The sequence below is a fragment of the Lampris incognitus genome, chromosome 21, assembly GCF_029633865.1.
Source record: "Lampris incognitus isolate fLamInc1 chromosome 21, fLamInc1.hap2, whole genome shotgun sequence".
Lineage (NCBI taxonomy): Eukaryota > Metazoa > Chordata > Actinopteri > Lampriformes > Lampridae > Lampris > Lampris incognitus.
In genome coordinates this window covers 19,132,038-19,145,906 of record NC_079231.1, presented here as the reverse complement: position 1 = coordinate 19,145,906, position 13,869 = coordinate 19,132,038, and the positions used below count along the sequence as shown (strand labels likewise).

Below are 13,869 nucleotides of genomic sequence, written 5' to 3'. Positions count from 1 at the left end.
CAGTTGAGACTGATGAACGTTTCTCTCTCAGTAAACGTTGTGGCTGGATGAACTGATTCAACCTTCCGTGATTTCCCTACCTGGATTGCTGAGCATGCATAAAGACAGCCAACCAAGGATTTGCTAAACTTCCTCGGACAACCAGATCATCAGTTTCGTAAGAGCAAAGCTCAAGAGTAGTCCTAGATATACCATGTTGAAGCCTTAAGTTGTTAATCAAAATGTAGAAAAGTCCATACTAAGAACCAGCAGCACCACACTGACTGACAGTGGAGTATCGTCCAGTTTTCTTTGATTGTTTAGGACAACTTAGATCTCAGAAACAAACCAAGCACTTGAGATGAAGGTTTCAAAGTCGGTTTTAAGATTGCAACTTCCCAAAATGGCTGGCATTAAGATTTAAAAGTCTGATTTGCCACTCAGACAATTTACTTAGCCAAGATGCAAGAGGCAAAAAACTCACACCAGCCAAAAAGAAGTGATTTCTTTACTGGGTTCTTGAAAATGTGTAGGTTTCATTTCTTGCTTAAACTCCAATCTCAGCGGACCTTCAGTGAGGCTTTCAGAGAACACATCTGAGTGACATGATGGGCGAGTCCAAGCAAGGCCAATCACTGAAATCTGATTTCCATCTAAGTGTGCAAAAGTCCCTTCTGCTACACCTATGAACCCCCCTCCTCAATCTGATAACAGCCCTCCGCGGCCTAAAAAGGCTCTTAGTGCCCTCCCCGAGCACCTATGGAGGCAAGCTAACCAAGCTCCCCCATGTAAGGATCTAAATGGGTTTTAGCGGTGAGTGCTAATGCTATTTGGGCTGGGGCAGTCCCGCCGTAATGAAGCGCTTATCACTGCAACCTGAGACGGCACTCTCTTGCCTGCTGCTATCATATAGCCGCAGGAGCCTCCGCCGAGAAACCTCTCCGCACATCTCCAATCGATTTCCCGTCCCCTACACCCTCTCTCTATCCACTTACCACCTGATTCGATTGTCTGCCGGGAGGGGGGGAGGGAGAGTGACGCGTAATGAGATGTGGGCCATCACCTGGTAAGCGATTCACCTGATTCCCTTTCCTCTCCCACTTTTCTGTTGTCTCTCACCATCAGCCCCTTCCGTCTACAACAAGTGTTATCTCAATGTGTCCCCTCCCCCCTCTCTCTTTCACTGTTTAATGTACCATCATCCATCATCTCTTCTCTTAGTCTCTGAGCGAACCCCCCTCTCTCTCTTGGCCCATACTTCTTTCTAGTATTCTCTCTCTCTCTCGCCCTCTTCTCATCCTCTTCCTCCACCCCCACAGGTGTCTTGTCTTTCATTGCTGCCAGATACAACTAGTCCACTCAGTCCACCGTTTTTTTCTTCTTCTATATCTCTATTGAGACAACAGGGAAGCTGAGAGGTAGAGAGACTCAGCGGACTTAGCGCCAAGCCAGGAGGTGCACATGGGACTCCAGAGTCGAGCATCACCTTCGACACATCCCAAAGTCTTCTCTCGTTCTCTTCCTCTTCTCGGATCTCTTCTTTTCCTCTTTTTGCTCGAGTCATCCATCGACACCGATCCCCTCTCCGCTCCCATCCTGAATCCGTTGGTCCACGTTTCCCCTCTCTCTCGCTCCACTCCCAGGGGTTCCTCCCTGGTGTTGTGTCGATGTCAATGTGCGGTCTGCACTGCAGCATGTATCTAGTGGATGGTTTTCAAGAGGGGGACGACAGCCTCTCCTCCTGCTCCGGCACCTCCTGGACCACGCTCGACCTCAGCAGCGATCTCACGTCGGTTGACTCCGACCAATGTTTTACCCCGCTGACTTTTGAGGACCAACGTGAAGACCAGCGGCCAACGAGGTCTTCTTCCCATGCCACCACTGACAAGTCGACTATGTGGGTCGCATGGCAAGAGACTTCTTTTCTCGGAGATGTGGAGTAAGTACACAAAAGCAAATAATATATACTATGTTTGGGTATTAATATTATATATCATCTATGCATTTACTGTGGGAGAACATCAGAAATATGAACTTTTATAAGAAGTTCTCTGTAGGGGCGTCCAGGCGGTCTAGTCCACTGCCTACCAACATGGGGATCGCCAGTTCAAATCCCCGTGTTACCCCCGGCTTGGTCGGGCGTCCCTACTGACACAATTGGCCGTGTCTGCGGGTGGGAAGCCGGATGTGGACCTCCTCTGGTCGGTCGGGGTGTCTGTTCACAGGGAAAGAGGAACTGGGGGGGAATAGCATGATCCTCCCACGTGCTACGCCCCCCTGGCGAAACTCCTCACTGTCAGGTGAAAAGAAGTGACTGGCGACCCCACATGTATCGGAGGAGGCATGTGGTAGTCTGCAGCCCTCCCCGGATCAGAAGAGGGGGGTGGCGCAGCGACCGGGAGGGCTCGGAAGGGCGGGGTAATTGGCCAGATACAATTGGGGAGGAAAAGGGGGGAAATTCCAAAAAAAAAAAAAAAAAGTTCTTTGTAGAGATGGGGTTTCATATGGATGATTAAAAGTATGTTTTTTTAAATGACATATCACATCAAAATATTACCCATAAAGTACTGCAGTATTTTAACGTGTAGTTTTCAGAAGTATTCTTCATGGTGTAACCAGACTGGACACGGCCTAGCATTTACTACTGAAGGCCTCCTTCAGGAGTTAACGCCTTGCAAGTGTGCTATAGTTTCTGTATGACCATGAGAGCAAGGTTGAATCACCAAATAAAACATTTTCTTACTAACGAGCAAACAAGGCACAAAACAAACTGTATGTCATATAAATGACCTTCTGTACGTTCACGTCACCTCCCAACAGGACAGCTGCCCCGGTGCTAAGGGAGAAAAGCTCCCAAAGGTCAAGTCTGTAGAGGCTGGTATTTGACAGTGGTGTTGAACGTGACACCGAACCCCGACTCGGTCTGCAGGTTTACGCCTCCAGCGGCCCAGAAACTCTGACCCCCTTAACCTTAACGGCGAACAGCGGGCATTTGTGTTTGTCTTGGGAAAACTGACGAGGATTACGATTTGTTAAATGGCCGATAAAGTGCTCTGAAATCCTGCAGAAAACCAGTTAATCATCCCCATATTTTTGCTCTTGGCCCGGCAGAAATATGGTATAAATTCTAAGAAAAGAAGTTGAAATTGATATGCTAACAATAACGTAGCATAAACTCCCCTACTGTGTATTATGGGCATGCTAACTCCGTCGACGCTAATGTGAAGACTGATCAATAAGTGTTTAATTAGTTTGCCAGCATCCATATTTCCTCCCATCTTGTGGGTTCTGTGTTTACAGCTGAGGCGTAAGGGAGCAGTAATCTGATGGTATTCACTCTGGTAAAGTCAAAGGAACAAGAGTCAAGCTCAGACGCCTGATCGAAAATGGCAAATTTCAGTCTCCTAAGTACAGACCAAAATGTTGTCAGGGTCATTTTAGGTGTGTGTGTTTTCACAGTAAGCAAATTATGCAAAATGACAGCAAATGTCAAATATCAATGTGTTTACACTTGTAGTCAAACGCTGTCTTTGCACCTGTCACCCACAACTGCCCAGGAGTGTCACTCCCAGTATACCAGACGTCTGTCATGGTTTATTTTGACTACTGATATTAAGAATCTGCAGTAACAATCTGCAGAAAACAAAGAATCTGCAGTTGGAAACTGAAACATATGCGGCCCACCCGAGTGGACATATGAAAAACTTCTTGAAAAACGGGTGTTTAAAAATTTGTTTTTTTCATGCCCTGAAGAGGAATAAAAACACTGAGGAAAAAAATCCTGTGATGGCCTGACAGCCTGTCCAGGGTGTCTCCCCGCCTGCCGCCCAGTGACTGCTGGGATAGGCTCCACCATCCCCGCGACCCTGAGAGCAGGATAAACGGTTTGGATGATGGATGGATGGATGGAAAACAAAGAAGGAATGATATATCAATTTTTCAGCATTCAATCGCCATCCTTTTCTGGAGAGAACTAATAATTATAATTTCCCCCCCCTCTTTAATTTTTCACTGATCCTGACCATATCTCTAAAGCAACAGAACCAAACATGTAAAGGGAGGGAGAGAGAGAGAGTGCTTTGAGATAATCAGAGATTGCAAATGGATGACCCCTACCCTCGCTCCCAGTTTCAGAAGACTTCTCACAAGCCTCCGTGCCCTTGAACCAATCATCCCATTTTTATTTTTCTATTTGTTTACAATTTATCTTCCAACCCGTTTCTGTCATAACTGCTGTTTCACAGCTGTCGACTTTGCTGTTTTCTTTTTCTTTTGCACGTCCTGACATTTGTTGCCTCCCCTCGACTGGAGCATGGAGTGATTTCTGCTGCTGCTGCTGCTGGGTTATGGTTGTTGGAGCCTGCTGCACTGCAGGGGCAGCCTGAGGATCAAGGCTGCAGAGTCTGTCAGAGGGACATCCGTGGGGCACGCTGACCGGTGAAGTCAGATAACATATACTATTCAATGCCTTTCAAACAAAGTTGAATCCGTTCATCTGGACACAAACGTCATGTCCAGATGAACTGATCCAACTTTCTTTGATTTTCTTATCTGGATTATTGAGCGTGCATCCTTATGCATGCTCAATAATCCAGGTTCGGTTACTGAGATATAACGTTTACTGAGAGAAACGTTTCATCACTCATCTAAGTGACCTCTTCAGTCTAAACTGACTGCAGGTACCCCCCCCCCCATCGCCGGATCTACCATAAGGGCATAAGGGACCTACCATAAGGGCATAAGGGATCTACCATAAGGGATGTACCATAAGGGCATAAGGGACCTACCATAAGGGATCTACCATAAGGGCATAAGGGATCTACCATAAGGGATCTACCACAAGGGCATAAGGGATCTACCATAAGGGCATAAGGGATCTACCATAAAGGATCTACCATAAGGACATAAGGGATCTACCACAAGGGATCTACCATAAGGGCATAAGGGATCTACCATAAGGGCATAAGGGATCTACCATAAGGGATCTACCATAAGGGCATAAGGAATCTACCATAAGGGATCTACCATAAAGGCAATCTGGGCATGTGCTCAGCCCCAGATTGCCCTGGAGCGCAAAAGCCCCCCCCCCCCCGCGATGGGGTGGGGGGGGTGTATTTGTTTCTTTATGTCGGACTCCACAGAAATATGACAAAAAGCTTGAGCTCTTGATCTTCATTAATATCAAATCAGAATGAAATAAAAGTTGTTTCCAAGAAAATTAAGCCTCACGATTGATTATTATATCGGTGAGATGGCCGGGCAGGTGGTAACCGGTGAGCGATCGGCAATGCACTCTGTTGATTGGCTAACGGGCACGGTGGGCGGGCATAGAGAGCGGCTGCTTTACACTGCACAGATCCAAGATCAGTTTTATTTAGGCTAAGTCGAGGTTAAAAAGAGTGGAGTTGATTTTTTTTTTACCTGACCCGGATCAGTGAGACGTGCGCTGGGAAAACTTGCTAAGCGGCAAAATATGGACGGCGGTACCCAGAAGCCCAGCGGGGCTGCCAAAAGAAAGGAAAATGGAGTGAAAGAAGCGGCCACGTTAGAAAAAAAAGTCCCACTAATAAGTAGTTTTTTTTCTAAAGCTAAACAAAGTGAAGAAGAGGGCATTCCGACGAAGGACGTCGAGCTAGCCGCTAGCTAGCTAGCAGTAACGGAGAGCGTCGAGCTAGCCGCTAGCTAGCTAGCCGTAGAGCTAGCCTGGACGCGTCTACCGTCGGCTGCGGCAACGCACAGCCTGACTCTGAGGACTTGAACCGAGTTTGCAAAGAAAAAAAAACGTTTTAAGGTAAGAACCATTGTATTACGCTGCCTGTGCATTGAGCAGTATTATCTGTCGTGATTGTGTGTGTGTCTGTATGCGTAACGTGTATTGTGGAGTGACACAGTTTGTCAAGTTCATTATGCGTTTGCTTTTGCAGTTCTGTACGAAGTGGCCTAGCACACTCGATAAGCCTTATTTTTAAACCTGCATTCAGCAGTGCTGTGTGATTACCTTAGGCTGGCATTGTGGTGAGCCTATTCATAGTCAGTCACATTAATATGTATCAGTAATAACTGGGGCTGCTGTCTGCTTGGGTGGTTTTCAGTGTCATACACTGCCTTGGGATGATTAGGGGTGGGCAATCTCATTCAGAAAGGGCCAGTGTGGGTGAAGGTTTTTGTTCCAACCAAGCAGTTACACACACCTGATCCCACTAATTAACCAGCAGAGTCTTTGCTGAGGAACTTGATTAAGAGACACAGGTGTGTGTAATTGCTTGGTTGGAACAACAACCTTCACCCACACTGGCCCTTTCTGGATAAGACTGCGCACCTTTCCTTGTCTTGTGATTTGTGAGTGAAATGGCAGTACTTGGCCTGTTGAAACAGTATAGGGATACCTTAACAAATATCCAATTTTTTCATGATCTATTTTTAACTTAAGAACAAAATCAAAACAATAAAAAAAGCCTGTTATTGGTTTTCTGATTTTGGATTCTAAATCGGATATGAAATGATCGAATGATACACGGAAGCTCCTAAATAATGAAGGTGGGGTTTAATGGCTGCGGTGGGCGTGGTGTGTGTGTGGGAGGCGTGCCTAGGGGCGTTAGTGCCCAGGGGGCCCCTGGGGGTACTAATACATCCTTGCCACCCTTAAGCAATACAGTAGCATAACGACCGAAACCAATGATCAGTTTCATATGCAAGTATGGGCGTGACCATTAAGTACAGTTTCAACAGTCGTGTGTAACACAACACAGGAGAGCTAACATGTCAGGTCAGGACTCCACAGTCTACACCCATCTACAGGCCATCGGCCACTCTTTCAAGGATGAGGATGTGCACATCCTTGATAAGGGGGAATGCTGGTTTGAAGGGTCAAAGGGTGGTCAAAGAGGCCAACAACCATCTTTAAACTGGGGTGGGGGGTGTGTGCTAAGAGTACATCTGTCACCATCTTACAATGCTGTGATTGCAGCCATTCCCCAATCCTCTGTGAATAATACACATGGCCATTGAAACTCTGGTTAATGGTCACGCCCATATTTGGATATGAAACTGATCGTTGGTTTGGGTCGTTATGCTACTGTATTGTTTATAAGGGTGGGGGTACCTGCAGTCAGCTGACACTGAAGAGGTCACTTAGGTGAGTGATGAAACGTTTCTCCCAATAAACGTTGTGTCCAGATGAACTGATTCACCTTTCTTCGACATGCATAAAGACATATTTCATGCCTTGTCATTTTCCCTCACCCTGATCACAACCAGATGTTTAGGCGCGTGCGTGTGTGTCAGTTTACATCATATATTTGGCAGATCCTCACACACATGCTTGCAGATCGTCGGTTATCTGGCATTGAAACGCGTTGTTTCAATGGTGACCTGACAGCTACAAATTGAACGAAAGCATGAAAACACTTAACACCGTTTTCTTTTTACACATTAACGTCTGAAATCACATAAACATGCACGGCACGCCCCAGGAGTAACTCGACCCGGTGATGGATGGGCTGCGGGCTTCGGCTCCTGTATGACTTGGAGGGAACTTGACTGTGATGAAATGGGAAGTATTTTAATTTGAAATAACAAACGAAAGGTGTCCATTCTGAGAAAAAACAGGATGATGTTCATTGCTCAAATTTCCGATGACGACTTTCTCCAAAATGTTGCCTTTTTGTGGATCGTAAGGCCACAACGGCTGGCCTGGCCATTGCATTAGTCATTTTTAATCACGAGTTTTAGTTTCATTCCAGCAATGTCAGAGCATGGCCTTATATTTCATCATTATTATTATTATTATTATTGGACACTGGCTTTTTCAAATGAGGCACTTGAGATTTCTCTTGTCAAATTTCCATTCCAGTTCATCTGTTCCTAGTACTGCGTAGATCACAACACACTGAACATGTGACCGGGACGTGTCGGATATGTTTGGGTCTGTGTGAGCAATTTATGTTACCAGGTAAGTTCAGTCTATCACAGCTATCACAGAGAAACATTTCAGGGAGCAGGAAACAGTTGATTTTACTTTGTCCAGACTGGCGGGGGGGGGGGGACAGACCATCCTAAGGGAGGGACCGACCATCCTAAGGGGAGTACAGACCGTCCTAAGGGAGGAACAGACCATCCTAAGGGGGGAGGGAGCAGACCATCCTAAGGGGGTTACAGACCGTCCTGGGGGGACAGACTGTCCTAAGGGGGGGGGGGACAGACCATCCTAAGCCTTCCCACTAGTCATCCTGTGATGGGGACTGTAGTTTCTCTCTGTGGTTTGGACATGAAATTTGAGATAATTTAAAGGATGACTTTGAAGTGTGAGGCTGTGTGCCATCTGTTAGAATGACCTGTGCTTAAAAAAAAGGTTCCCACGTTGATGGAGAAGTGGAAAAAATACAGTCACAAAGAGAAAGCTAGTACACAAATCACACTTAATGCTGAGTGTTGCACCTCCTGACAGGTGGTGCAACACTCGGCAATGAATCTATATAATGGATTATGTGCAGAGGTTGTTGGGAAAATATTATCTTCTCAATCGGGGCTGTCAATGTGCTTGTCGACAGGTTCAAGCCACGATACGCTATTTTGTGGATGTGTGGTAGAATGACAATGCTCAAAACATATTATGAGCAGTTGGAGCTGAAAAATACAAGAAATTCAATCTGGACTGATTGATTTTACTTTTCCTCTCTTGGCATAAACACACTCGATGTAAACTTCCTTAAGTCTTGATACTGTCATGTTGTGTGTTATGTGTCAAAAGTTGAGTCACTTTGAGAATGAGATGATATCCCTATGTTTCCAATTAATCACAATATACATGGTGTAGTTAGGGCGGTATAGAGGCTAAGTGGTTAGCATGGTTGTCTCACAGCAAGAAGGTCCTGGGTTCGAGCCCCGGGGTTGTCCCACCTTGGGGGTCATCCCAGTTCGTTCTCAGTGTGGAGTTTGCATGTTCTCCCCAGGTCTGCATGGGTTTCCTCCGGGTGCTCCAGTTTCTTCCCACAGTCCAAAGACATGTAGGTCGGGTAAATTGTCCGTGTGTGTGTGTCAGTGGGCGGGCCTTGTAATGGCCTGGTGGCCTGTCCAGGTTGTCTCCCCACCTGCCGCCCAATGACTGCTTGGATAGGCTCCAGCATCCCTGTGACCCTGAGAGCAGGATAAGCGGTTTGGATAATGGATGGATATAATTAGTGTAAGTATAAATGTAGTGCATTGCCTCCAAGTGAAGTGTTATGGAGCACAGTTCTTTTCTAATGTGTAGTTTGCTCTCAGTCTCATTTGGGGCAGTTGTTTCCTTCATAAATTAACTGGGACACGTTAATTGATAGGTTTCGACACATCGAAACCCAACTACGGCTCAAATGGATCTGGTCACGTTTGACGCGATATCTTGTTAAGTCCAGTCCTCGCAATCAATATGGCAAAAATAAAACGTTGTCAAAATGGCAGTCGTTACCCAGTAATTGTAATAATTGTGAGTCGGAAGTGTCATGTGGATTAGGGGTAAGGGAGCGTGCAGTTGAGAGTTGTCGGTGCCGAGGCCCTGCATGGAGCCCAGTGGCCCTCACATGGCAGGACTGACTGCCGAGCCTTCCTGACTCATCATCAGCCCAATGCAGTGGGTCCTCTGTGATGGGACAACCGAGCCTGGATTTTATATATTATCCCCAGTCCCGAAGTCCCTCACCCGGGTGTGCTAGCATAACAGATAGTTATATCTGCTGGTCGGGGGGGATCACAGCTTCACCATACATCATGAACCGTATAGGCGAGGATGTAATTAGTGTAATTCGTCTCTGTTCGATGGTGCAGTGGGGGAGCTTTGGCGTCCGGGATCGAGGCCGTTTGTCCCATCAAATCCACTTGATGAGGCTAAGCATCGCTCACTGAGCAGTGAATGAGGCTCACACCGATCTTTCTATTTTATCTTTTTTGGAAAAGTTTCCCCCGTTTTCTCCCCCAATCGTATTCGGCCAATTATTCCACTATTCTGAGCCATCCTGGTCTCTGCTCCACCCTCTCTGCCGATCCGGGGAGGGCTGCAGACTACCACATGCCTCCTCCGATACATGTGGAGTCACCAGCCACTTCTTTTCACCTGACAGTGAGGAGTTTCACCAGGGGGACGTAGCGCGTGGGAGGATCACGCTATTCCCCCCAGCCCCCCCCCCCCCGAAAAGGTTCCCCGACCGACCAGAGGAGGCACTATTGCAGCAACCAGGACACATACCCACATCCGGCTTCCCACCCGCACGGTCAATTGTGTCTGTAGGGATGTCCAACCAAACCGGAGGTAACACGGGGATTCGAACCGGTGATCCCTGTGTTGGTAGGTAACAGACTAGACTGCCACGCTGCCACGATCTTTCTGTTTTTTCTCTTTTCTTTTTCAGTTTTTGTTGACAGTATTTTTGTTCTGAATATGGAGATTTTTATATTTACTGGAAACTTGAACAAAGGTCCAGTCTAAGAACAAATGGATTCAGGGAGGTACCAGACTGAAACTACAACCCTCCGGTCCTTTCAAAATATAAATTGACATCAAGTAAATTTAGACTGTCTCGTGTCTATCAGAACTTAAATAGTAGAACATATTCTCTAAAAAGTCTGAGTGCGATAATTTACCGTTCCCAGCTGATGTATAGTTAATCTAGTTTTGATCCCTCGTTTGGGTCGATCTCTTCCTTCAGCCCCTTCTCTTTTCCTCACCCTTGCTTTTTGTTCTACTTTTTAATCTTCGCCCTCCATCCATCATGTCACCTGTCCACCACCAACAACCTCCCGTCTGCTCAGAGGAATTCATCCATTCTCAGAGAGAGAGAATCCATCCTGACTTTCTTACTGCACTTCTCTCTCTCGCCACCCACCCTTCCCTCCAATCCTCCGTTCAGTCTTAGATGCTATCGTTCCGACCTCCTCAGAACAGGAAGTCACTGCACTGTTTGGCCTTGCGGCGCTTCATTATGCATCCGGGACGTCCATGTTACAGTCGAATTCTCTCTTTCTTTTACGCCTGACAGTCGATACCCTTATCAGTCATCGGTCTCGTTTCACAGTCCTCAAGTCGCCCAGCGTGCTGTGCATTTGTGAACGGACAGTGTTCATTGTTCTGTTTTGATACATGTTGTGATCTGTCGATGTGATTAGACATTTTAAACAATGCTTTACGTTGTTTGGCCGCACATGCTCACTAACTCCTTCGTTTTGACGCATATTCATGCTTATCTCAGCATCTCTGATATATTCTCTGCACCACTGCACTTTATTACCTCTTATTTCACCCGTATATGGCAATCCTTGTGTATATATCTGAAGATTGTGTTGTTGTTGTTCTATGTTAAGTACAGAGAACCTCAGAACAGGAGTCAAATTCTATGTAGGTGCAAACCTACATGGCCGATTAGCATGATTCTGATATGCATTAATTCATCCATTCCATTCCACTCATTCAGTCATCCATCCATTCAATTATTCATTCATTTGTTCATCAATTGGACACTCATTCGTTCACGTGTTTGGAGAGTACATTGAAGTCTACAAATGCTGAGCTGAAAAACTGTTGTGCTTCGGTTGTATTTTCAGCCTTATTTGAGGAGTTGAATTATTTGTGTATTCTCCAGTTTCTGATTTTTGACTTGTTAATATTTGAAGAGACTGTCTCTTGTTTAGCTTCAACCTGACTTTTTCAAAATTGGATCCGGGTGGCGTGGCGGTCTATTCCGTTGCCTACCAACATGGGGATCGGCAGTTCGAATCCTCGTGTTCCCGCCGGCTTGGTCGGGTGTCCCTACAGACACAATTGGCCGTGTCTGCGAGCGGGAAGCCGGATGGAGGTATGTGTCCTAGTCACTGCGCTAGCGCCTCCTCTGGTTGGTCGGAACACCTGTTTGGTGAGGAGGGGGAACTGGGGGGAATGGCGTGATCCTCTCATGTGCTAGTCCCCCGGTGAAGCTTCTCACTGCCAGGTGAAAAGAAGCGGCTGGCGACTCCACATGTATCGGAGGAAGCATGTGGTAGTCTGCAGCCCTCCCCATACCGGCAGAGGGGGTGGAGCAGCGATTGGGATGGCTCGGAAGAGTGGGGTAATTGGCCGGATACAATTGGGGAGAAAAAGGGGAAATGATAATAATTTTAAAAAAAATCCCCCGAATAGTTTTGTACCCCGTGTCCTCCCTCCTCTGCCTCCCACTCCACCTTGGCTGTGGCCAAAATCAACACTTGAAATATTACAAGGTGAATAAACTGCTCAGTTTAGGAAAAGGAAAATCTAGAATTTGAACTACATCTCATAATAGATTTGTTGTAGATACTGTAAGAGTTAAGATGCAAATTAAATATTTGTTCATCGAGAGAGCACTATTAGTAATATGTACATATACAGATGGATAAATCGATTAAATATATACATATCTACAGACAAATTGATAGACCTACTGTATTTAGGCCATTGATGGCATCCGTAATTACTTTTTATGCTGCTTCCAGATGCCAAGCCACACACATTATTTGATCAAATGGGTCCATAGCAGTGGTACATGATGGAAAATAGCTAGCTTTTACTTAGAAGGCTCTTCAATCTGCAAACAGGATGGTTATAAAAATCCCCCAGAGCCTCCAGATGGATATGACCTAGGTCCAGTCATTTGGACAGGAGTCAGCTCCAGCATGGCATAGCATGGGCAGGAAACACACACACACACACACACACACACACACACACACACACACACGCGCAAACGCACACACACAATCGCTGTTTCTTTTAGACAGGTGATATGCAGATTGATATTTCGGGACATATGCTCATTCCCTAATGCCTTATTCATTTCTCAAAACGTTAATCTCTGCAATTACATAGTGTAGCTAAGCTTAACCTTTATTTTAACTTTAACCTTGTTCTAAATCTGAAAATATTCCTGACCCTGGTCATTTTTCTATAATTCAGGAAGACTCTCATCACAAATTACATTTTATTCTCAAATGGGGATAGTGGGTCCCTACAGTTCAGTAAAAATCATCAAATATATGCGCACATCATACGCAATGGCGCTGCAGACGGGAGCCTTGGTTCTGCGGTCGCTTTCTTTTTTTGTTTATTTGCTTGGTTTCCAGCGCCCAATCACTGATCACGTACAACAAAACAGAACTTTTCAGCCTCCCAACTGTCCACTGGACAAACTGAACAGACTTTTTTTTTTAACTGACTTTAACAGAACGTTTTAACGAAAGTCTTGCTGAGCTTTTGGCTGGGGGTGCTCTTTGCAGGCTTCGGTGGAGACGCCAATGGGAAAGTGAGCTAGAGCGCTCATTAAACTGACAGAGGGGATTTAGAACCGCACTCCCATCAATCCACCTGGCGAATGTCTGCTCTCTGGCCAACAAGATGGATGAACTCCTGCTGATGAACGGAAAAAACTCCAACTTTTCCAGATCTGTTGCCCTGTGTCTCACTGAAACCTGGCTTAGTGAGCATATAACAGACAGTACACTTCATCTGTCACAGTTCCAACTCCTCCAGGTGGATCACGAAACGGGGCTATTGAGGGAAAAAAAACGGGGTGGCGGCATATGCTTCTACATAAACGAAGGTTGATGTACGGATGTCACAGTGTTGGAGAAATTGTGCAGCCCTCACTTAAAGACCTTTTTCATTGACTGTAAGCCATTCTATTCACAGCGGGAATTTTCATCATTTATTCTGGTCGGTGTCTATATCCCATCCCAGGCCTGTGTTAAAGAGGTGTTAAAACACCTGGCAGATTAAATTATGGAGCACAAATATCCAGACTCCCTACTCATTATCTTTGGGTATTGTAACAGAGCGAACCTCAGCCATGAATTGCCAAAATACAGACAATATGTTAAATGTCCTACCAGGGACAAAAACGCTGGATCATTGCT

General features: G+C 45.9%; 1 protein-coding gene across 1 annotated transcript in view; it reads left to right on the top strand.

The window, feature by feature from the left end:
• The first annotated feature begins 1,673 nt into the window (after positions 1-1,673).
• Positions 1,674-13,869, top strand: part of LOC130131423 (FERM and PDZ domain-containing protein 4-like) — a 121,166-nt gene continuing 108,970 nt past the window's right edge. Inside the window, exon 1 of the mRNA XM_056301099.1 lies at positions 1,674-1,918. Within this exon, the coding sequence (XP_056157074.1) occupies positions 1,674-1,918 (245 nt within the window). The remainder of the gene's footprint in view (positions 1,919-13,869) is intronic.